Raw genomic sequence first — 23,935 nt, forward strand, 5'->3', positions numbered from 1 at the left:
CAGACACAGAAACACACACATAATATGTGAGGCATGTAAATATGTTTAAAGCTTAGAAAAATTAGAAGGAGATCAAGAGGGGTTAATGTGAAAATGGACAACTAGGGAAGATGGGGTAGACATAGCGATGCATGACACATGAAGGAAGAAAGGTGAAAAGAAGAGAATGGTTGGCTAGTTGTCTCTATCTAAATAAGTACATATTTAAGATGGGACAGTAAGAGACCACATAGTAAATAATTCACAGGTCATTCCCAGTAATCTCTAGCATATGTCCAACCTAGCCACTATTTTGGGCTAGTTTTACATATCAGCTATGAGTTTTTGTCTGTGGAACAGCTTCTAGCTACAATCAGAAAGCTGTTGTTTACCTCATAACACACATGCCTATAATGCATCAGTCAATGGATTATCAGACATAGTCTTGAAGTTTTAGAAGATTATGACTATTTGAGGAAAACGTTAGAAGAAATAGAATATATAAATAAGCAAAAATTCTGGAAAATATTTCCTTCCACAGAAAGGTATGTCTGTCCATGACTCTTACCAAATATACTAATTTATTTCTTTGGATAGAGTATTGAATATTCAAAATAAAGTGTTCTCCTGTTGTGTGTGCTCACACATTGAATACTGAATTGAATATTGATGTGTGTGTGCGTGTGTGTGTGTGTGTGTGAGAGAGAGAGAGAGAGAGAGAGAGAGAGAGAGAGAGAGAGAGAAGAGAGAAAACAACCTGTCAAAACTTTCAAAGCAGACTCATGTTGAAAACACGGATGCCCCTAGTTAAATACTTTGCTTACTCTATTATACCCCACATAATCAAAGGAAAGAGCTGTGCTTGCTATTGACTTCTTTTGTTTAAGGTGAGAGAGCTAAACCAGGAGGACATATTAATACCTCTTGGAATTAAAGCTGAGAGCATGCAAATATAAATCTCCATTATCCTCAAATCAATTATTCTGTGTTCGTAAGACAAAAGAAGATAATGTGTCTAAGGATCAAAATATCAAACCAATGTTTCAGATAGCTGGCTTAATCCCACAGTGATAGACATGTCAGATATTATAATATTTAACATATTTCTTCATGTGGAAAATGATAGGATTTCAGATGTCAAGCTTTAAGGGCATGAGCCATAATCTCATTACTGCCTTTCCTAAATCAATCACTACACTATGGATATTAACTTCATCCAAATCACACTAGATGTGGGAATGTTGCCTATGATGTGAGAAAAAAGTTCTGTGACTCATTACTGGCCCAGAAAGCAGTGATGCTAGAGAAAACAATCTATTAATTTACCAGTGAATTCATTATGCCCAAGTACACTCCATATTGCAAGTGCATGAATCTACAGAGCAAAAGGAAGGGGAAGTTTGCATTCATTGGTCACAATCTTGATTAAGGCACACAAAATAGATGTGAGTGATTTTTAAAAATTATTAAAAACCACTCAATTGCAAGTTAAAGAATTATTTAATTAGGTAGTATTTGTTCTAACAGCTCAGAATGTAAATAGTTGTCTTGCAGGTGTATCGAATTGACCACCCGCAGGTCACATGTATCCTGTGAATGTTGCTGAACACATTTTGTAACTAAAAATGCCATATCATGATGTCAAAGGGTTGACTATGCACAGAAGTTTAACATTTTATAGACAATACTGAAATAGAAACCATAAAGAATTTTATTGAATTTTAATGAAATTTTCCTTATTATAAATTCCTTCACCTATTCATATTTAATAATTTCCTTTAAGTCTATAGTATAATGATTGGTTAATGGAATGGTGATGTCTTAGTTAGTTCATACTTTTAAGGCATGATAATTGATACTCAATCATTCCCTAGTATCAAAATTCTCTAAGGTTCTTATTTTGTGTAATTAACTGTTTAAAAGACACATGTCATCATTTTCCTCCTAGGCCTCTATGGAGTAACTTATCTTAGAATTTAGTTTGTATGAAGGAAGTAAGCTAAAAACTTTCCCTATGTAGACAGGTATCTTTCTTTCTGAATCAGGCACACTGTCTTGAATACATTTCTACAGTGCCTTCCTGATAACTAGCACTTCCTAATTCTTGTCTCAGTTGGGTCTCGCAACAGCTCTGCACAGAAGGTGCATCCTTACCAGCAGAAAGCAAGCACCCTGATGCCAGGATGCTACAGTCATGGGTTATGCTCCATAGTAAGGTGTGGAAGCAAACCAGAGTTAATGCGTGAATTTGTATTTCCTGAATGAAAGAATAGAGGGATGGGTAGAAAATTGTTTGAGAAGTAAAAATAAATAAATAAATAAATAAATAAATTCTTTAGTAGAATGGTGAGTCTGAGAATTTATCCCATGGTCAGAATGCAAAATGATGCTTTAAATAGCAATGTCTGCATATCTAGCAAAAGCAGAGAGAAAAGCCCTGCTGCACAATTGCAGTGCTTTTAATGGCATGCATTAGAGGAGAACAGGGCATTTTAAGTGTCAGTATTTACACAAGTGTACAGAATAATAAATTTGGACAGTTAGCTTGGATTGCTTGGAGTAAATTGAGGAAGTAATTATAACTTATTTAAGGCAAGAACTTGAAATTATTTTTATTGATTTTTATTGAGCTCTACATTTTTCTCTGCTCTCTTCCCTGCCTCTCCCCTCTCCTCTTTAACCCTCCCCCAAAATCCCCCATGCTCCCAATTTACTCAGGAGATCTTGTCTTTTTCTATTTCCTATGTAGATTAGATCTATGTATGTAAAGCAAAGAAAACTATCCTACAAAACACAATCCCAGAGAACTTAGACAACACAGAGGACACTAAGAGAGACTTACATAGAAATTCTTAAAGATAAAGTGCTATGTAAAATGAAATACGATTCTCAATGATAAGAGAAAACTGGACTGACTTGGATATGTGTGTGATACAGAATTCCAAATGTTAAGGAATCCAGATGCAAAAGATTCTAGTAAAGTTTTCCTTAGCCTATATGACCCCATTTTATCTATGGTAGTATATTTTATATCCATAAAAATATACAGCCATATAGTAAATGTAAAAATGTTTTTATTTGACTGTCTTAACATATGTAGCTATATGTATATGGATTAGTTTAAATTATTACATATGTTGGATTTGATACTATGAGTTCAGCAATTGCTAATATTATCTTCAGAGAATTCTGAGATACAAATCCCTTTCAGTTATCCTTAAAGGAAATAAAATCTAATAACAATTGATGTTATAATTTGTCTCCATACTGGGAACCCTAAATAAAATTTTGTCCAGTATGACTCTGGTTAATAGAAGTTTGAATATCAAGAAGATGTGGAATAAACGCAATTGATTCTTAACATTTGGGAATATGTCAGTGGATTTAAATAATAATTAAGGATTAAGACAATAAATTAAGATTAAAGAGTTTCCATGAAGAATATAAAAGCTAAAAATAATTCAATTCAAAAGAAAAGTATTCAATGTGAATTTATTTGGATTCTGATATAGTTGTTTAATTTGGTGGAGATGTCCTTTTACTATGAGTGATGAGAGAATAATGTTGTTCCTTTACTAACACTGTCTTGATATCATTTTACTTGGAAGATTTCTTTATTTTTATTTTACACAGAAATGTTTTGTCTGTGTGTATGTATGTGTATTACAGGCATACAGTGTCTACAGAGATCAGAAAAGAATGTTAGATCCTCAGAAAACGGGATTAGAGATGATTGTAAGGCACCATATGGGTTGTGGTGAAAGAACCCAGGTCTTCTGCAAGAGCAGCAAGTGCTCCTCACCACTGATCCATCTCTCCTGACCCTCTGTTGATATCTTCATTTTCCTTCAGTGATCAACACTCTGTGTGGTGTTTTACTAAACAATAAGACAAATCCAGCCTCCCCAGCTGTGCCGACTGACTCTGCTGAAAAGGGGCGTCTTTTTCAGACTTTAGTCATATGATAGCTATAGCTATTATTTGGGTGTGTGGTTTTCTTTTGTTGCTCTACTTTCATTACAAGAAGGGCTGAGCACGCTCAGTGCTCCAGGCAGACCCACTCATCACCGCCTATCCCTGAAAAGTGAAGGAAGATAAATGAGGCAAATGATGCTACACTAAAATCTGACCCAGGCAGATGAGAAATTCTTTTACTAGAAATTTCTACTGCCTATGGAGAAAATTTGTCAAGCTTCATCAGCTGCAGCCACAGCCATGACCAAAGAATGGTGTTCCCTGGAGCCTGTTGGCTTATGAACTCTGGGGTCGTCGTAGGCTTTGGAGAACTGTATTTATGTCCATAGGGAGGCAGAGCCATCAACAGCACTGTCTTTGACGATGGGAAAGAGCAGTCACCATTCTTTGACTCCACATGTTGAGCTGGGCTTGCCCAATTTACCTCTAGCCTTACATGAAAGGCTAGAGGTTCTGTGTCTCTATATGACCTTTTTATTATTATTTCTTCAATCAGGCTATTATTGAGATCTGATTCCCGGAGGTGCTCAATTTGTAAAGGATAGATATAAGGGGAGGGGCAGGGGAGTCTTCTCCTGCAGAAGAGAGGCCTTTGAGTCATCAGCCCAAGCCATCCTCAGTGAATTCACATCAACCCCAAAGTGCAGCAGACATCCTTCTGTAGGCCCTACAGACAGGTAGTTGAATTGGTAACTTGTTACCTGTCAAGCCTTGGAGAACTGCTAATGTTATTCTAATTGGCCAAATGTGGTTTAGATCTCAGTAAGCTATATTTTAAAAACACTTTATTCTCTTCATCCCTCACTTTAGTTGAACTTGGATTAGAAAATTAATTAGACAAAGAATATCCACAGACTGACATTGAAAAATTGTTATGTAAGCTCCAAAAAGCCTTTTCTTGATTGGGCAGGAGGGAATTCATCTGCTTTGAATTTGTCAGACGTGCTACAATTTAAGAGGCTAAATAAGAAGATAAACAAAGTGAGTGACAAAATAAATAAATAAACAGGATATCCTGAAATAAAACACGGTAAGTCGCACCTAAACAACAGGATTTATTAATGAGTCACGACTTAAAAACACTTTAAAAATATTTAATGGGTCAAAACCGGTCTCGCTGAACATAGCGGACAAGGAGGACTACTGAGACCTCAAGAACAATGGCAACGGGTTTTTGATTCTACTGGACCTATTGGTTTCGTGGGAGCCTAGGCAGTTTCGTGGATGCTCACCTTACTAGACCAGGATGGAGGTGGGTGGTCCTTGGACTTCCCACAGGGCAGAGAACCCTGATTGCTATTTGGGCTGACGAGGGAGGGGGACTTGATTGGGGGACGGGGAGGGAAAGGGGAGGAGGCGGTGGGGAAGAGACAGACATCTTTAATAAATAAATTAATTAATTAAAAAATATTTAATAAGCAGAACTGCTTTTCCATCAGGCTTCTTATCCTGAGTTAAACCTTTGAAAAGCCACATCCATGGGGGCTATTTGTTGTTCTTTTCGTTCCAGTTCAGTTTGCTGTTGTCAGAACATAGAAAAGTAACGCAAAACCAGATTTCTTAAAAGAGTGACATTTGGACAACTATTTTACTTAGTGATCCAGAGCAGTTTCGTAGCAAAGCTGAAATAAGCCTTCTCCTTTTGGGGGAAACAAGATGGTATTCTGCTGAATGCTAAAATTGTATCACGTGGTGGTGGGGGGGGAGGCTGCTTGAGAGACCTGAGAATATAAAAGCATTTGAGATCTCAGAAGGAGTTTAAATCAATGCACTACCACAGTTACTGAGCAGATGAAAGAGTCTGCTGTCTCAATTGCCAGGAATCTACTTAGAAACTCTCACTTTGATTTCTTCACATCGTCTGCTACATTACTGCTAAATGCAATATAGAGGGACATCAGGACTTTGATGTCGTACAGCTCCAACAAATGGAAACTAATGCAATAGAACAACGAAGAGCTCTGGTTTTATGTGAATATACAAATACATCTCCATCCAGCTCACTAAATAATATGTATCTCCAGGGGCTGTCTTTTTACCTATATTTTCATAAATTTATAATTTGGTGGTTTTATTCATGAATTCTAGTAAGCAATGCCATGTTTATTTAGTATCGGAAGCTTAAAGGGCGATATTGTTATTCAGATTATTACTTACACAATATGTATTATTCACCATTTTTAAAAGTATATTTGTCAGTGCTGGTCAGAGCTCAACTCTGAGTGAGGAATTACTAATTGTATGCCCCTGGAAATCTGATGTTCTTAGCCAGTAGATAGGAAAAGGTAGAATTGAATATTGCACTACCTCCCCAGCACAACAAAGGTCTGTTCTGTGTTTTGGTATTAATTATTCAAATGGGTCATACACATATGGAGACTATTAAGAGATAAATATCTGTGGGTTTATGCCGTTGCTGATCAACACACTTGGAATTATTTTGCAATGAGATACTTCTGATGAAAAGTATTAATAAGCGCTGTTCTGCATATGTAAAACCTCTGTCACATTAAAGACAAAAGTTTTTCTAAATAAGGACCCGCAAGAATATCTGCAGAAGTCAGGACTTCTGAGTCCTGTTGTTGGTTCTGGCTCTTACTAATCTTGTGAATCTGATTTGATATTCAGTGTTTAGGTGGGTTTCATTATTTATTCACAGGTTATCACATGTCCCAATTACTTTAGTTACTTTCCGTTTGCTGCAATAAAACACTATGACCACAGCAACCTATAGAAGGAAGAGTTTATTTGGTGCTTGCAGTTTCAGAAGGTAAAGAGTCTGTGACTGTCTTGGCACAGAGAATGGCAGCCCGCAAGTGGGCATGGTGCTGGAGCAATAACTGAGCTCTCCCATCTTTAGACACAACCAGGAGACAGAAACGTTAACTTAAAGGGGCCTTTAGCCTTTGAAAGCTCAGACCTCACCCCTGCCTCTAGGGATACACTTCCTCCAACAAGGCCACACCTCTGAATCCTTCCCACACAGTTCTACAAGCTAGGAACTGAGTATTCAAATAAATGGTCCCCTGCAGGTCATTGTCATCCAAACATCACATCACTCTCTGATATGTAGACAGCAGAGGTAGTGCCACAGTAGAAGCTGCTTTGGGCAGGGTGGGAGCCAGCTCTGCTCCTGATGAGTTGGGTGAGCAGGGCAGAGCCTTTAACTTTTCTGCACTCTGAATCTAGAAAATATGGAAGATAGATGTGCAAAACTAAAACAAAAAAAAATAATTTTCTTTGATATTATTTTGAGCACATTTTTGGAAAATAAATCATAACCTAAGTATTTCTGACTTATTAACACCATGCATTGGAAACTAAACACTTGATAAAGTATTTCAAGTGTTTGACACTGTTTAAACTGTTTAATCTTTTATCAAAATAGATTAGTAAAAATAGATCATTTTCCCCAAGAATTCTTTAAAGATGGGGCCTGGAAAGACTTCTCAGTGGTTAATGTACTAATTTAGCAGAAGTGAATTAAGTTCCCAACATCCACATCAGGCAGTTCATAAAGTCTCATAACGATAGTTCCAGAGGCTCAGATACCATCTTCTCACCTCTTCAACACTTGAATGCACATGGTACATATCAAGACAAGGAATGCATATAATGAAATCTCTTAATCTTTTGAAAATACACTTGTTTGATATGTTTCAATCCATGTTTCATGGGTTCATGAAAATTTTTGGAATTCTTGGCAGCTACGTAAGAGTTTGTAAATGTGAACATAACGATCATTGTTGCACTTGCATTCTTATTTGAATATCTTCACACTCTAATATTAATTTTACTTCTGCACTAATAGGAACTTTGAGAGTACTAGAGATTTAAATTGCAAGTATGTATCAAACTTGAAGGCATTGATTTCTAAGATCTCGGTAGTAGTTTGTCTGTCTATGCAATAAAATAACAAAAAGAATAATTATGACCATACATTTATGTGAGTTATATCTCACAGGTCACAATATTCATTTTAGAACTTTAGTATATTTTAAACTCTCATTTGAAAACACGTGCCGCTCTCTTACACCAAACCTGAGCGGATCAGGGTTATCTGCTTTCACAGGGTGTTTTTTGACAGATTACTTACTTGGTTGGGATTATACTCTGGAATTAGACTTAACAGATCTTAATAAATTGTCTCGGATTCTTAAAAGGAAACTGGGGGTTTTGAATAAGCAATGTTTTTTCTGATTTGACCATTGCTAAGTGCTTTAAACTCTACACTACTGAGCTCGCACCAACACAGTCCAGTTCCATCTGTTGGCCTGATCTTCAGTTTCCGTGCACACCAATAAGGTCAAGTGAATGTTCACGGCAGGAACTCATCTAAGTACTTGGTTCAGACTGGAAAGGGATAGGGTGACTCAGACAGGAATGATACAACCCCCAGTAAAAATTGTTTCCCACACGTAAATTGACTGATACCAAAACATATTTTTAACCTAATGAAAGTAAAATCAAGGGTCACGACCTTCTTCCATGACATTGAACCAAACATTTTTAAACTTAAAAATTTCATCCTGTCTAATCTATGACTAATATGCTAAGCAGTAGCTAATGTTTTAAATACTTTACCATCTTGCCTATAGTTTTCTATTTGCAGAATGTTTCATCTCTACTTTGATATGAAGAAAGCTAACACATATACATCTAAGAATTCATTTGAACTCAAGTAATCTATTCTCTTTTTGTATGGTGCACTTTGGTTTGATTGTGTTGGTTTTTGATTGAAACAGGGTCTTTTGTAACCCAGGATAGCCTTGAAAGCCTTGAAAGTCCCTGTTTGTCAGAGACTGGCCTTGAACCATTGATTCTGTTGTCTCCTCCTCACAAGTGTTAGAATTACAGAGATATGCCCTATGCCTGCCTTCTTTGTGTATATTCTTCACAATTTAACTTAGTATATCATGGAACTAGACCTGACTCTAAAAAGTGATACTTCATATCTGGCCTCTTTTCATGTTAAAGGAAAGACTATTGTCTCTTCCTCTGCCTAAATGAGGTTTATTATGACTCCTGAAAGAAATGGAACATGGGAAGGAGCTTTTTAAGACATAAATCTCCATCAATGCATAATTTACCATTAATTTAATTTCACATTAATGAGGAATTATGGGATAGGAATAGGCCCTTAAACTCTCTGTCACTTCCCAGGTATTTGTATATTGCTTTCCCACAGATAGGTCTTTGATAAAGTATGTCTCCACTCAGATTAAAAATCAAGGGCAGCATATCACGCCCCCAGAGGGGAGCTGTTGATGCAGAGAACACTTTATGACATACCTCAAACCGCATTACCCAGGCAATCAGTACCAGCCTACCACATACCCACATGGTTCTGGTCCCATTGAGGATCTTAAAATATCTATTTAAAACAGTTCAATATAGGGATACTCACACTTATAAAAGTAATTGATGGGACAATGTCATAATGGTACCTAACACCCTGCTGTGAAGAAAGATACACCAGCCTTAGCCACTAAGAAGCTACCAATTATACTGAACAAACATATGATCAGTCATTAATCAAAGCTGCTAAACAAACAATTAAAAGATGTCATATAAAATACACCCATTTAGACCTAGCAGCTGTCCATTGGCATTTCCATCCTTTGCCCTCCGTGGAATGTGAATTTGACATGGCAGGCACCTTTCTGAGCCCTTCCAGTTTCTGGGGTCACATTCTACAGATGAAGCTCAGTTCCTAATGGTAAATAATAGCATTTATTGTCTTGTAGCATTATGTAATCAGAAAACTATTCTTGTCTCTTCAGTCACAGAGTCTTATAAATAAGATTTCTTTTAAGGGCTGTGAAGATTTTAATAAGGCTAATAGAGGAAAAATGAGAAAATAACGTTGGGAAGAAATCAGTTTTGCAGACAGTATTTTAGGTGTAGATGATATTGACCTTTACCAGTACTCCAAACTAGTCCAAGTGTGGTCCAACAGCATCCTTGAAACTTGCCACTAATGACCTAATTCCAGTTTCCCACTAAGAACCTACATAATCTTTATTTTAATGAGCTCTCCAGATGGGCTCATGTGTATTAAGTTTTATTTTAATACACCAGAATTTTGTTCATGCCGAGCAAATGCTTACCACAGAGCTATAGCCTAAACCTAAAAGTTTTAAAGAGAATATCAATATGCAAAATTCCTAGTATCAGAAATTCCCTCAAGAAAAATTGTACATTCAATCCTATTGGACAGTAAAACTGAAGTAGATCAATTAAGAACTAAGATACATAGTGTGGACATTGCTTTATGTATGTGTGTACGTGTAAGTGGTCCCTTCCACCTGCCTACAGATTCCACTGCTGCCTCTGACACCCACCACTTGCTAGAGTATAATTCTTTTTTCTCTTTAAATTTCAGTTCTCATACTTGGTGTAGTCCCAACTGTGCAGAACATTAACATTGTGGCATATAAAGCACATGGCTTCACAATGTTCTTTAAAACTTCAAAGATACCAAGACTGTGCTCTGATAATTCAGTCTTGGCTGAGTTTGCCCTATACAAATGTCATGCTTCTGGATTATGAAAAGTAATAGATTTATATCTTTCCCTCTGGAAAAGAATCTAGAATGACTGAGGTTATATTTTTCTGTTAATTCTTGTTAAAATAATTCTAGATTCCATTTATCAAAGAATAATTTTTTTACTTTCTTTTTTAATTGATTTTATTGAACTATACATTCTTTTCTGCTTCCCTCTTTTCCTCTCTGCTCCCCTTCTGCCCTCTCCCATGGTCCTTGTGCTCCCAATTTACTCAGGAGATCTTGTATTTTTCTACATCCTATATAGATTAGAACCATGTACATCTCTCTTAGGATCTTCATTGTCTAGGTTCTCTGGGATTTTGAATTGTAGGCTGGATTTCTTTGCTTTATATCTAAAGGTAACTGATGAGTGAGTACATATGATATTTGTCTTTCTGAGTCTGTTTTACCTAACTCAATATGATGTTTCCTAAATTCATCAATTTGCCTGCAAATTTTAGGATGTCATTTTTTTCTGCTGTGTAATATTCCATTGTGTGAACGTATCATATTTCCCTTATCCATTCTTCGGTCGAGGAACATTGAGGTTGTTTCCAGGTTCTGGCTATGACAAACAATGCTGCTTGTTGAGGGTGAGGACCCACTTGTTCGTCCTGACAGCCTGGCTAGCTTAGCTCCGAAACAACCACACAGAAACTCTATTAATTAAATCACAGCTTGGTCCATTAGCTCTAACTTCTTATTGGCTAACTCTTACATATTAGTTTAACCCATTTCTATTAATCTGTATATCACCATGAAGTTGTGGCCTACCAGCAAAGTCTTAGCATGTTTAGCTCAGGCAGCAGATCCATGGCATCTTTCTGACTCTGCCTTCTTCCTCTCAGCATTCCATTTAATTTTCTCCACCTCCCTAAGTTCTGCCCTATCAACAGGCCCAAAGCAGTTTCTTTATTAACCAATGAAAGCAACACAAAGACAGAAGAACCTCCTATACCAGCTGCTATGAACATAGTTGAGCACATGTCCTTGTGGTACAATTGAGCATCCTTTGGGTATATACCCAAAAGTGGTATTGCTGGGTCTTGAGGAAGGTTGTTTCCTAAGATTCTCAGAAATCACTATACTAATATCCAAAGGGGCTTTACCAGCTTGCACTCCCACTACCAATACAAGAATGTTCCCTTTACCCCACAACCTCTCCAGCATAAGTTATCGTTAGTATTTTTAACCTTGGCCATTCTTATAGGTGTAAGATGGAATATCAGTTGTTTTGATTTGCATTTTTCTGATGGCTAAGGATGATGAACTTTTCCTTAAGTGACTTTCAGCCATTTTAGATTTCTCTGTTAAGAGTTCTCTGTTTAGGACTGTACCCCATTGTTTATCAGATTATTTATTCATTTGACCAATTTCTTGATTTCATTATATACTTTGGAGACCAGCATTCTGTCTGATGTCTGGTTGGTAAAGATCTTTTCCCATTGTGTAGGCTTCCATTTTGCCTTAGTGATCATGTTCTTTGCTTTACAGAGGCTTTTCAGTTTCAGGAGGTCCCATTTATTGTTTCTCTCAGTGTCTGTACTACTGGAGTTATATTTAATTTATCCCTTTATTTTTTCCTCAACCCATTGATGATTCAGGTGAACACTGTTTAATTTCCATGTGTTTGTGAGCTTTCTGTAATTAGTTTTGCTGTTGAATTCTACTTTTAAGCCATGGTGATCCAATAAGATACATGGGGTTATTCCAATTTTTTTATATGTTGAGGTTTGTTTTGTTATTGCAAAAAAATCACATTTCTTATGTGTGTGTGTGTGCTAGGACACACATAGTAAAAGCATATACTATAAATTTATAATCTTAGCATGATCAAAGAAGGTGTTAGAAAGTATTAGTTGCTTTCTACAGCTAAAAAAAATCACAAGAAAACCTGTGGAGGAAATTATGAGGTGCTCAAAATTTTGCTAAAAACAAAAATGTTATCAATGTTGAGAAAGTTTATTAATACTATGCCTAAGAAGTAGAGTCTTATATTTTTCCCTACCTAATAGAAAAAAAAATCACATTTCAATACTGGGAATTAGGACCTTTTATTTCTTCTTTTTGTGGGTTTGATTTATCATTATTTTCACTCTTCCCGTGCAATATAGAAGATGAATGAAAATTTGATTATTTTTAGCCATCATCATGAATTTTATTTTTAATGTAGCCATACTGGGTTTGAAGATCAAATGTTACTAAACATGTTTGTTGAAACTGTTTAGGAATGATTATTATTATTACTTTGAAATGACTTTTCCTTTGTCTCTGTTTATGTCTACCTCACCTTTGACCATGTGAGCCCTGTGCAGATTTGAACCATATGTGTTCATGAGTCCTCTAGTGCCATCAGTCCTGTGTGGCAATGAGTAAGCGTCCACAGCACATGGACCTTCAGTTCCTAATTTGACCTTTCTAAGATCCCATTTCCTTATCTATAAAAATATGGTTAAAATATAAGTCTTCTTGTTAGAGTTATTTTGAGGACTAAATGATATAATTAAAAGCTGTTGACCAGAGAACCAGGCCTATTTTTAACTCCTTTCGTGTTAAATATTTCATTGGTTTTGTCTTATGTCACTGTCATTCAGGGCATCTTACCTAAGCTCAGTGGATAGAAGTCATTCTGTCCTATTATGAAAATAAAGTGCCTACAGCCTCATAAACCATAACTTAAAAAATAAAGTATAGAGCAATGAAAACAATATTCCCTAGGTCTCTCTTTTTGCCCTAACAGAAGCTAAAAGTCCTACAAGTTCAGGATGTCCTTATACCTTAAGTTCTCAATCCTCATCCATTCTTTAACCTCCCAAACAAAGTAGTTTCTGGCCTGGACAGAGCCTCTTCCCTATGAATGCAAGCACCTCTAGTGTTGTTTGGATTGCTAAATCTACGGATCACTTCTCAGCTTTGGGTTTCCTGCAAGCTTTCTGCAACACTTGACTTAAGCCCCTCACATCTTTCCTGCTTACTGCCCTACATGACCTACTTCCTTAGCCTTCCTTTTAAGCTTCAACTTGTCCAGAAGAGTCCATGCTTGGCTGCCTTTTACACAGGCATCATGGACACTGAACTCTTAGCTAAGCAGATTCTCTTTCCTATCCTGTTCTGTTCTGCCCTGCCCTGCCCTGCCCTGCCATCTCCTCCCCTCCCCTCTCTTTTCCTTTTTCCTCCTCTAGTACAGCTCCCCCTTTCTTTCTTTGACTTCTTCTCCCTTCTTAATCCACCATTCTGGATAGCCTTATATTTTAATAATTTCTCCAAACCAACTTACTAATATTTCTAATTACCAAGTAGTACTACTAGGCATAGATATTAAAGTAGTTTATTTAGTCAGTGGCCTAGAAGACATCAGAAAACCTTGAAATAGAACCTTATTCATTCACCCATATGGGTGAAGTTTAATTCATATTTGACCCAATTCCCTTCTACCATTGCCAGTACCTTGATAGCCATAGCTCACCCTTCATGCCATAGATTGTCTACCAACTATTTAACCTGATCAGAGACTGCAAATATATGGAAATAATTACAATTGTGTTGTGTGATATTTTGATCACATTTAGACAATAAAGTTTGCTTTGAGTCATAGAGTAGGGCTAGCCACTAGCTGACCAAAATTAGCTGTAGAGTTTTTGGAGAACTGAGGAGAAATAAAAGATAGGAAGTAGATAAGGCAGGCCTGAAAGAGGATCTTGGCCTTTAGGGATGGAGAAACGGAAAAGAAAGGAGCTCACTGGTGGCTTCTCCACGTCTCTGATCATTCAGGTTCTTACCTCAATATCTGACTCCTGATTTTTTTTATTGATAAAGGAGAAAACTAGAAAACACTTCCCCTGGGGGCATGCTTCACAGATGTCCTGGGCATGGATAGACTGTTTTTCTCCCAATTAAAAACCCCCAGAAGAGTTCACACAGTATTTACACTATTGTGGGTACAGAAAACCATCTAGGGTTGATTTAGAGTGCACTGCAGAGTGGGGAAATTATCCCGTTTTATATGTACAACGTGAATATGGGTAGATGTGGTAGGGTGCACTAGAACCAATGGTCCATACATATTCGTCAGCACCAGGAAACATAGAATAGAAGTGAAATGGGTTTTCTTAGTTTCAGTTGGATGATTACTTTACTGGGTGCATTTGATACAGGTTAGGAAAGGTTGCTGATTTCTATTTCTTCTGTAACTCTAGGGTGACTTATTTGTATTTTATGACATGTGTTCACTTAAAAGTTTTCCTAATAACCGCAAATTCAATTCACTGAGTACATAGCAAGTGTCGAATTATGTGGTAGTTGCTGAAAAAAATATAGTGACCCAAATAAATACAATTTTCCTTTGTTAAGCCTCTGTGAAGCTAAGGACTGAGCTGCCAAGCATATAATCATACATTAATTATAAATCAAAGATAACTGTATGTAAAGGGATGCCTAACCTACTCTGGGATCCCGGAACCTCCCTGAAAAGGTAGCAATTAAGAAATTGAAGAATGGTTGACTGCTACCTGGATATAGACAGGAAAAGACCTCAAAAGCAGCAAAAACATCGTACTAAAAAAGCACTAGTGAGTGGACACAGCCCACATGCAGCCCAGGATAGCTGTGAATTATGTCCGACATGAACATAAAGCATTAGGAGATTATTTTTGTGTTCAATTTTTGTTTTCGTTCTGTAATTCAGCTATATGTTTCTCAAGCATGGGCTTGTCAAGAAAAATCTGTGTAAATGTCGAAAAGTTTGACACCAACACCAGAGAGGCCATTTTTAACACTTCAAGGCCTGAGAACAGTTCATTGGCAATATAGTCAAAAGACAGGGAAAGCGAGAAACCTGGTGCCTCTGTCATACCAAAATTCAACCATAGGCTGGTGTTTAATGTTTGTATGGAGATATGTCTGGTGTGCAGTCACCCACACAAATTTACCATATATAATTTACTATGCTTTGCGATGTATATTCACACCTGTAAAAATGTTGGCACACAAATTTGAAGAAAAGATTCAATACTTCTAGCGGTTCCTCTGCATCTCCAGGGCTTCTCCCTACGTGCCTCTCATTCCTGTTCACATCCAGCTATTCTTCTGCGATGCTGACAACAGATAAGAATATGAACACTTGTCAAATAACTGGTTATGTCTGTCTGAAGAGAGGACTCTTGGTCTGATGTTCGTCTGCTATTCCTCCTTCCTATAGGTATGTAGTGCTATTCAGAATCAGGACTTCACAGTGATTGAAGATTACTGCACTGGCCTCAAAGCCCTGCTTTATCTGAAGAGCATTGAAGAATTAGCAGACTGGGATGGGCAGAGTCCAGTCACTCTGAGTCATCAGAAAGGGAAACCAGTTCCACGTATTGCTGAGCTCACAGGACAGGTATGTGCTGTTTTCTCTTGTATTTATAATGGAGAACTCTGCTTGGGTTCATTTTCTCTTTCAGGTTATTTGCTTTGCCATACCTCCCCAAAGGTACCAAAGACAGTGCCTGTTTGATGTTGATTTGCTTTTACAGTACAATTGCTCTGAAGCAAGCTTGATTGCAGCTATACAAAAGATCTCTGAGTTACCTTCTGATAAAACACAAGGTCATATGAAAGAATAAGATGGAAGTCTGCAATATGAAATGCCTATGAGTTCTTGCTGACTATACCGATGACTAGCATTCTTTCCAGTGAGGAACATGGGATTTCTTTATTTTTTTTTTAACAAGCTCTGGCGATTATAACATTAGTTTTCTATCTCCAAGACAATCAAATCACTGGAGTCCTGAATAATATGATGCCATTTTTAAAATTAAAATCTAATCAGTGTCTTTTGTAACTGCCTCTGCCGTGTGGTTAAACCTGGGCTCCAAAGGTTGCAGCCTAACTTTCTCTCTATTTTCTGAGAAATATACACTACATTTACATCTTGTATAATACAGTGATTTGAGCAACTCTCTTCTAAAACAACCTTCAGCGTTTCGCCTTTGTGTTTCCTTTGTATTATTCTAAATAGACAACCATTGTCAGAAGATATTTCTTGAGTCCTGAATGAGGGAGAAAAAAAATTATAATTCTTAGTCTTTTCAGCTTGTCACTACATCAATAATTAACTTTAAAGAGAGAGAGGGGGGCGGTATGAAAAGATTCTTTAAGAAAGCATTTAATAATTCACATGAGTTTTAACTTGAAACAGGTCACATGAAAAAGAATGGAAAACAAAAACCATGGGTGTGCCGCCTTGGATGATGGTGAGAGGCTCAGCAAGACTGGGGAAATACAACACGTAGATGGGTAGTGTTCCTGAGAAATATCACTGCCCTTAGCCTAACAGATAGCCAAAAATAAAAAAATTCTTGAAGAATAATATGTGTGATTGCAAGTTCAGTAATGAGAAAGAGGGAAAAAAAGAAAATGTACAAAGTGGGTTCCAGGAAAATATCATGATGAATGACTTCATGAGTGGCAATCAAACAGAAAGGCTGTGACATTAATATTTATAATATTGTAATTAGAAGACAGTGCCTAAGCAGCATTATTAGTGTAACTAATCATATTATCATAGACTGAGTCTTCAGTATTCAGGGAGTGTTCTTGCCTTTATCAATGATCAGCAATACCCTAAGGTTGTTTATAACTAAAAAAATCATAGATGGCATTGCACACATTCAATGTAAAAATATCTACCTCAAGGAAATTGTTTCTGACGTGGTCGTTTATAACCATCTCTAAACTCGGGTGTGTGCCATGTGAACTGAAATGTAAGCAGCTTCTCTGTGCTATGATGTTCTGTCTTTTAAAGAGTATTCGCCCCCATCTCCCCATTTCCATATTCAAAGGAATGATGGATCAGGAAGAGGGCATCTGTGTCTGTGACGTAAATGGAAATAGAATTTTCTAATAGTCTAGAAACAGATTTGGACTTTATTTTGGTAAGACCAGCCTTCAGCAAGATCATTAGTATAATTTTCAGTATTCTCAATTATTTTTTAAAAAAAAAAGATTGCTAGATCATTTCTCGGATAAAATAGGAAACAAGAAAATGGTCTAGTAATAGACCCTGGGTTCTCTGGTGTAAGTTGGTATGACTAAAACAACAGGAGCCATTGCCTGAAGGTTAGCATCCTGAGTAGTGAATCTAAAATCTCTGGACTCATACATTTTAGCTGGCTTCCTGTCTATTTCTTCTTAATATGGTGTGTGTGTGTGTGTGTGTGTGTGTGTGTGTGTGTGTGTGTGTGAGAGAGAGTGTGTGTGTGTGAGAGAGAGAGAGAGAAAAAGAGAGAGAGAGAGAGAGAGAGAGAGAGAGAGAGAGAGAGAGAGAGGAGAGAGAGAGAGAGATCAACCTCTCGATACATTGTAACCTGCTATCTATGACAGCTTACCTTACAGTGTTTTCATGCTGCAGAAAAAATGAGAAGCGTGTAGATCCTACTCAGAAATACCCATCAGAATTAGTTGGGTCTCATTTGAAAAGGACAAGTGATATTCTCCTTAAACTTTCATAAACCATGCTAGATTAAATTAGAGTACACCCTGAAAAGAGAAAGAAAAAACAATAGCAATGCAGAGTCTGATGATGGAAAAAGTGACCCTATGAGATCTTAGCTAGTCAAAGAAGTTGGCTAAGTGACGTGTGCTATTTTTTCAAGGAATTGGTAAACTCAGTGTTAGCATTTGTCATTTAGGGGCATGAGAAATAAGAAAAATGATGGGGTTATTTGTTTTGGAACCATGAGAGAAATCAGACAGTCTAATAATTGAGCAGCAACGTTTCTGATCAGAAGAGCATAGAACTAAATACCCCTAGTGTTCAGTTCATTGGTGGAGGGAGAGCAGAACTACTGAGCTAGCCCTAATGTGCCAGGGAAGGGAAACAGTTAAAGACCAGGATTTCAACCTAATTGGGGCTTGATGCATCTCACATGCTGTTCCTTGTCTCTGAAGCAGCTTTCTCTTCCAACGGGGAAAACTTAAATATTACCATCTTCTCATATAAGGTTCTGACGTCTATACAAGAACTACTTTCCCCCTCTAGGATCTGAGTCCCAGGAGGTATCATACAACTGCAATTTTACATGTGTTAACTTGTAAGTGGAAGCTGCTCTTGTGTTTCCCAGCTGCCCAAACCCAAATAATCCCACAGAAACTGTATTAATTGTAACACTGCTTGGCCTGTGACTCAGGTGTATTCTACCTAGCTCTTACATCTTAAATTAACCCATTTCTATTAATCTGTGTATCACCATAAGTTTGCAGCCTACTGGTAAATTTCCGGTGCACTTGTCCTTTGGCAGCTACCTGGCATCTCCTTGACTCTACCTAATCTCTCTCTATATCTCTATATCTCTTGCCTGGCTATACTCTGTTAAGCCATTAATCAAAGCAGCTTCTTTATTAACCAATGGTAATAAAACATATTCACAGCATACAGAGGGGAATCTGACATCATTAAATATGATATACAGCCCCCATCTTAACTCTCTTTATATCTTAGGACAGACTTAATGATTGTTGATTCTGCAGCTGGGTTAATGTGGGAATGCAAGGTGGGGCCAGAATGTATACAGATATTCACCAGGCTTACCAGGCTATCCCTCTATCTATTACATTATAAAGAACAGGCAAGAAAACAACCTTGAAATTTGTTTTTTGAATGTAAAATGCCCTCTACAGGCTCATGCGCTTGGACACTAGTCTTCACCTAGTGGCATTCTTAAGGAAGATTGTGGAACACGTAGGCTATAGAGACTCACTGGGGGAAGCTTTATGTCCTAGTTACATTTTCTATGCACTCTCTCTTTCCGAAATGTGGTGGTTTGAATGAGAACGGCACCCATAGGTTTATATGTCAGAATTCTGGGTCACCAGGGAGTAGAAATGTTTGGAAGGTTTAGAGGGATTAGGAGGTGTGTCTGTATTGGGGAGTTATTGGTCTTATTAGAGAAAGTGTGTCTCCGGAGGTAGGCTTTGAGGTTTCAAAAGCAAATGCCAAGCCCAGTCTCTCACTCTGGGCCTGTGGATCAGTATGTTATCCTCAACTACTTTACAGCTGCATGTGTGGGCCATGCTTCCGGCCAAGATTATAGAGTAAATATCTGAAACTGTAAGCAAGTCCCCAGTTGAATGCTTTCTTTGATAAGAATTGCCTTGGTCCTAGAATCTCTTCACAGCCAGAGAGCAGTGGTGAAGACACTGAGTGTGAAAACGGTTTGATCATCCAGTTCCCTGCTTCTTCCACCATGCCTTCCGTGCCATGGCAGAGTGTACCCACTGATGCCTTCAGTCCAAACAAGCCTTTTCTCCTTTAAGTTTCTTCTGTCAGGGCATTTCAGTCACAGCAATGAAAAAGTAATAAAGACAAACCCATAAGTCTCATTTTATGAGCCCACTTTAGTAAAATGAGCTGGAAAGAAGCCAGAAGAAATAATGAAGTAGGCCAAGAAGCCTACTTACATTTTCTCGACTTTGTAAATGCGCCAAACTTTTTGAGGGTCCACATCTATATACCAGTGTCTATAATAATGTCCATCATGTAGGACAGTGGCAGACTGGTTGTCTTAGTTAGAGTTTCTATTGCTGCGAAGAGACACCACAACCCAAGCAACTCTATTTATAAAGGAAAACATTTAATTGGGCTGGGCTTACAGGTTCAGAGGTTTGGTCTATATGTGCAGCATGCAGACAGACATAGTGCTGGAGAAGTAGCCAAAGAGTTCTACATCTGTATTGGAAAAGAGAGACACTGGGCTTGGCTTAAGCATTTGAAATCTTTAGCCATCCCCAGTGACACACCTCATTTAACAAGGCAACACCTTCTAATAGTGCCACTCCCTACGAAAGTATGAGGACTAGTTTTAGTCAAACCACCACAATGATTCAATTGCTAGATGAATACAGTGATTACTCACTTGTTTTAATATATACCTTGAGTTTCATTTTCTCCATAAAGCCATTTAAGGGTTTCCGATCTCAGTGGGAAAATCAAATCACTTCCTCTCTCCTTCCAGGGACCTTTGCTCACATAATTAGCAAACTTAATATATCTTCTAGTCCTGTATCTCCTTGCCCATTGCTGCAACTCATTATAAGCATTTTAAAGCTGTATATCAGATCTGCTTTTTTCATTGAGTTTCCAAGCACCTAGAGCAATGCTACATGTTTATAGAATTAAACTACACAAATTATCTGTGGTATTCTTATTTAGAAGAAAAAGAGAAAGGCCAATTTGTAATTAAGATTCCAGCTTAGTCTTTCAGGAATATCAGGCATTCATAAGGAAAGAGTAAACGTGCCAAATTACTTTCAGCAGGTATTAAAGCATGATGAAATACATATCAGTGATATTAATAAGTGAACCTAATCTGCACTCATTAAGGAACTCTCATTAGGATGAGATCAGAAATGCTGCCATGGAGCCTGTAGAGCAGCTTTGGGGACAAAGCTTTGTTTTGAAGGTAACAACCAAAGACGGAGGCGCATGACCACCTGCATTCTTCTGTTGTTTGAAAATCAAGAGTAGCACAGAATCAGATCATCATGAGGAGGGTCTGGTAATCTTCTATGGTGATGACTGTCAGGTTTCTAAAAAGAGGAAAAAAAATATGTTGTAGCATAGCCACAACAGAAGTTCTAGTGATGGTAGCCACCAGAAGACAGGACTGTTTCCTAAGCTGCAGCTTTAAAGTTTCACATCATTTGAACTGTGATTATAGCTCAGTGGGAAAGAGCTTGCCTAATGACCACAAGCCCTTTTAGTCAGTCCTTAGTATTAAAACATATATTTGTTTTATTTATATTATTTACTTTTCCTACTTCAATTTTCTTCCACTGGTATAAAATCTGCATGTATAAAAATACATAGATATTAAATGGAGTATTTAATAAATGAGTAGATACATTTACCATGACTCTGTTTCAGCTACAGGGTAGAGTATAACCAAACATGGAAATGATTGTATGTGTTCCCTAGCCATCATCTCTTCCTAATCACCACCAGAATCAAACACCATCTAGTTTCTAGGCATCAAGATTACTTTGTCATGTGCTTTTCCATTTAAACAGAAATCTACAGAATGTGTGTTGGAGGATCTGTGTGTGACAATTCTCACTCACTGAGGTGTTAATTGTTAGTAAATTCTAATTTATAAATCAGAACATTCTGATTTATAAATATGCTCTAATTTGCTTATTAATTTAAAACATCATCTTTCTTAGTATTTGAAATGTATTCTTGTACAACTTGTTTTTGCACTTACATATTTCTATATATCTTAGATAGTATGTAGGCATCTAATCGCATAGCCAAAAAGTGACTATATGGTTTATGTGAAACTTTTATGCATATTTTCAAAGTAGTTCAAACATTTTACATTTTAGCAACTTGTGGATATGCAAATTTAGCTTTGCATTCAATACAATATTTGATATTCTAGGTCATTTTAGTTTGGCTATTTTTAATATATGTTTATTAATGTCAGTATTATTACCTTAATTTTTATTTCTGATAATTAATAGAGTCATTCTCTTGATGTCTTTGCCATATATATACTTTTTTCAATAAATTGCTTAATCTGTCTTTCTTTTTTTTTTTATAAACTGAGACGTAGCAGTTTTAGTGTATTGGATAGAAGTCATTAGACTCCCAAAAAATTATTTGACAAAACCCAACATCCTTTCATTACGATAACACTAGACAATCTACAGATATTCAGCAGTGAGCATAGTGCTTAACATTGGAAGAATAACTGGCTTCTTTTAGGATCAGCAACTGATGAGGAATTCTTTTTACTCTATTCCATGGTAGTAGAAGTGAAATGAATATTTGAAGAGAACGATAGAAGAAATGAATGATATCTAGTTTTAAAGGAAGTGCTAAAACTGTTCTGTTTTCAGTATAAAGACTGTGGACATAAAAATGCCAAATAGAATATAGAAATGATATAAATTGATATATAAATATAAAAGGATAAGTGACCTGGGCAAAGTTTCAAGGCACAAAAACAATATACAGAAGTCAGTTACATTTTTGTATGAGTAGCTGGAATAAAAACCAGTAGAAATCAAATTTGAAAGGGCACAAACATGGCAAGAACTATAAACCACTTTAGACCAAATTAAAATACATTAGCTTTCAGACCAGTGATTATGACAATGAGCTGATAGAGGGAAACTGAAGGAGTCTTAAATTACTGACAAAATGTGGAGAGATGTCAGGGTTTTCAGATTGATCTGTCTGAACATTATGATCGCACTCAAAATTTTAACATGTGTTTTTAAAGTTGACAGGTTGATTTCAAAATGTACATTGGATTTGAGAGAGCTAGAATAACCAAAATAACTCACACAGTATGGCAAAGTTAGAAGATTTTTGACTCTCTGCCTTCATGGCCTTTTAGGAGCTTTTTAAATGTGCAGTCAAGCAAGCAAGTTTTGGTGTTTAGATGAACACAAATATATCAAGGGGACCCATAGAAAGATCAGAAACAGACGTACACATACACACTGAATTGATATTCAATAGAAGGGCATGGAAAATGTAGTAGAGAAAGTGCAATCTGACCAAGAATTTGTTTAATAAAACTTATCACTCATACACACATATTTAAACATATTGTATTTATGAAAATAAAGATCCAATAAAATTTAGATTCTGGAGCAAATTTAGGTCAACTACAAAACTGAGCTGAGGACAAAACATGGATCCTGGACTATATTACAAGTTTTAAGTTTTTAATTGATTCATTTTATTTTAGTATAAGAGTGTTTTACATGCATGTGTATGTATCTATTACATGTGTGCCTTGCCCATAGATATCAGAAGGAGTCAGACTCCCTGGAAATACAGCTACCATGTGGGTATTGGCAACTGAACCTGAGTGCCTGTAAGACAAGCAAGAAAAAAAGTGGGGGGAGGAATGAATTCAATTCTGTAACCGCACTTGTAACTTCCCCTCATCTTACCAGCTTCAATAGCCCCTTCCAGTAGTCCATGAGGCACAGCATGATAGAGCAATTCTACAGAGATGTTTGCAGCCGACGCTGTGAATTCAAGTTTTACTACTCTGTGAGCCTGGACCAGGCACATGAGTCTCTTAGGCTCCCATTTGCATAAAGGTCCATGAAGGTGATGTTATCTCTTTGACAGGCACTTTGTGAAGACCAGAAGTTATTGTGTGTCTTGAATACGGGAGGCAATTAATACAGTAGTTAGCATTATAGTATAATGATAGATTGATTAACTTATTTCAGGGTAAGGCTGCATATATCCTTATCTGAAATAGATGGATAACATTAGGAGAGGAATAAATATTTGAGAGATGTATTAATAATCATTTACTTCAACATTTGTGTCGATTTTCAAACAGCACTTCTGCCTTAGTTTTATATTTTCTTAACTTTCTGTTATAACATGATCTGGGGATTTTTACTTTTTTTTTCTTCTTGTTT

At 37.0% G+C, this 23,935-nt stretch overlaps 1 protein-coding gene across 1 annotated transcript in view; it reads left to right on the forward strand.

The window, feature by feature from the left end:
* Nucleotides 1–23,935, forward strand: part of Dpyd (dihydropyrimidine dehydrogenase) — a 752,991-nt gene that overhangs the window by 632,633 nt on the left and 96,423 nt on the right. Inside the window, exon 20 of the mRNA XM_050160025.1 lies at nt 15,702–15,881. Within this exon, the coding sequence (XP_050015982.1) occupies nt 15,702–15,881 (180 nt within the window). The remainder of the gene's footprint in view (nt 1–15,701; nt 15,882–23,935) is intronic.

The sequence above is a fragment of the Alexandromys fortis genome, unplaced genomic scaffold, assembly GCF_014885135.2.
Source record: "Alexandromys fortis isolate MF-2015 unplaced genomic scaffold, M_Fortis_MF-2015_v1.1 scaffold_19, whole genome shotgun sequence".
Lineage (NCBI taxonomy): Eukaryota > Metazoa > Chordata > Mammalia > Rodentia > Cricetidae > Alexandromys > Alexandromys fortis.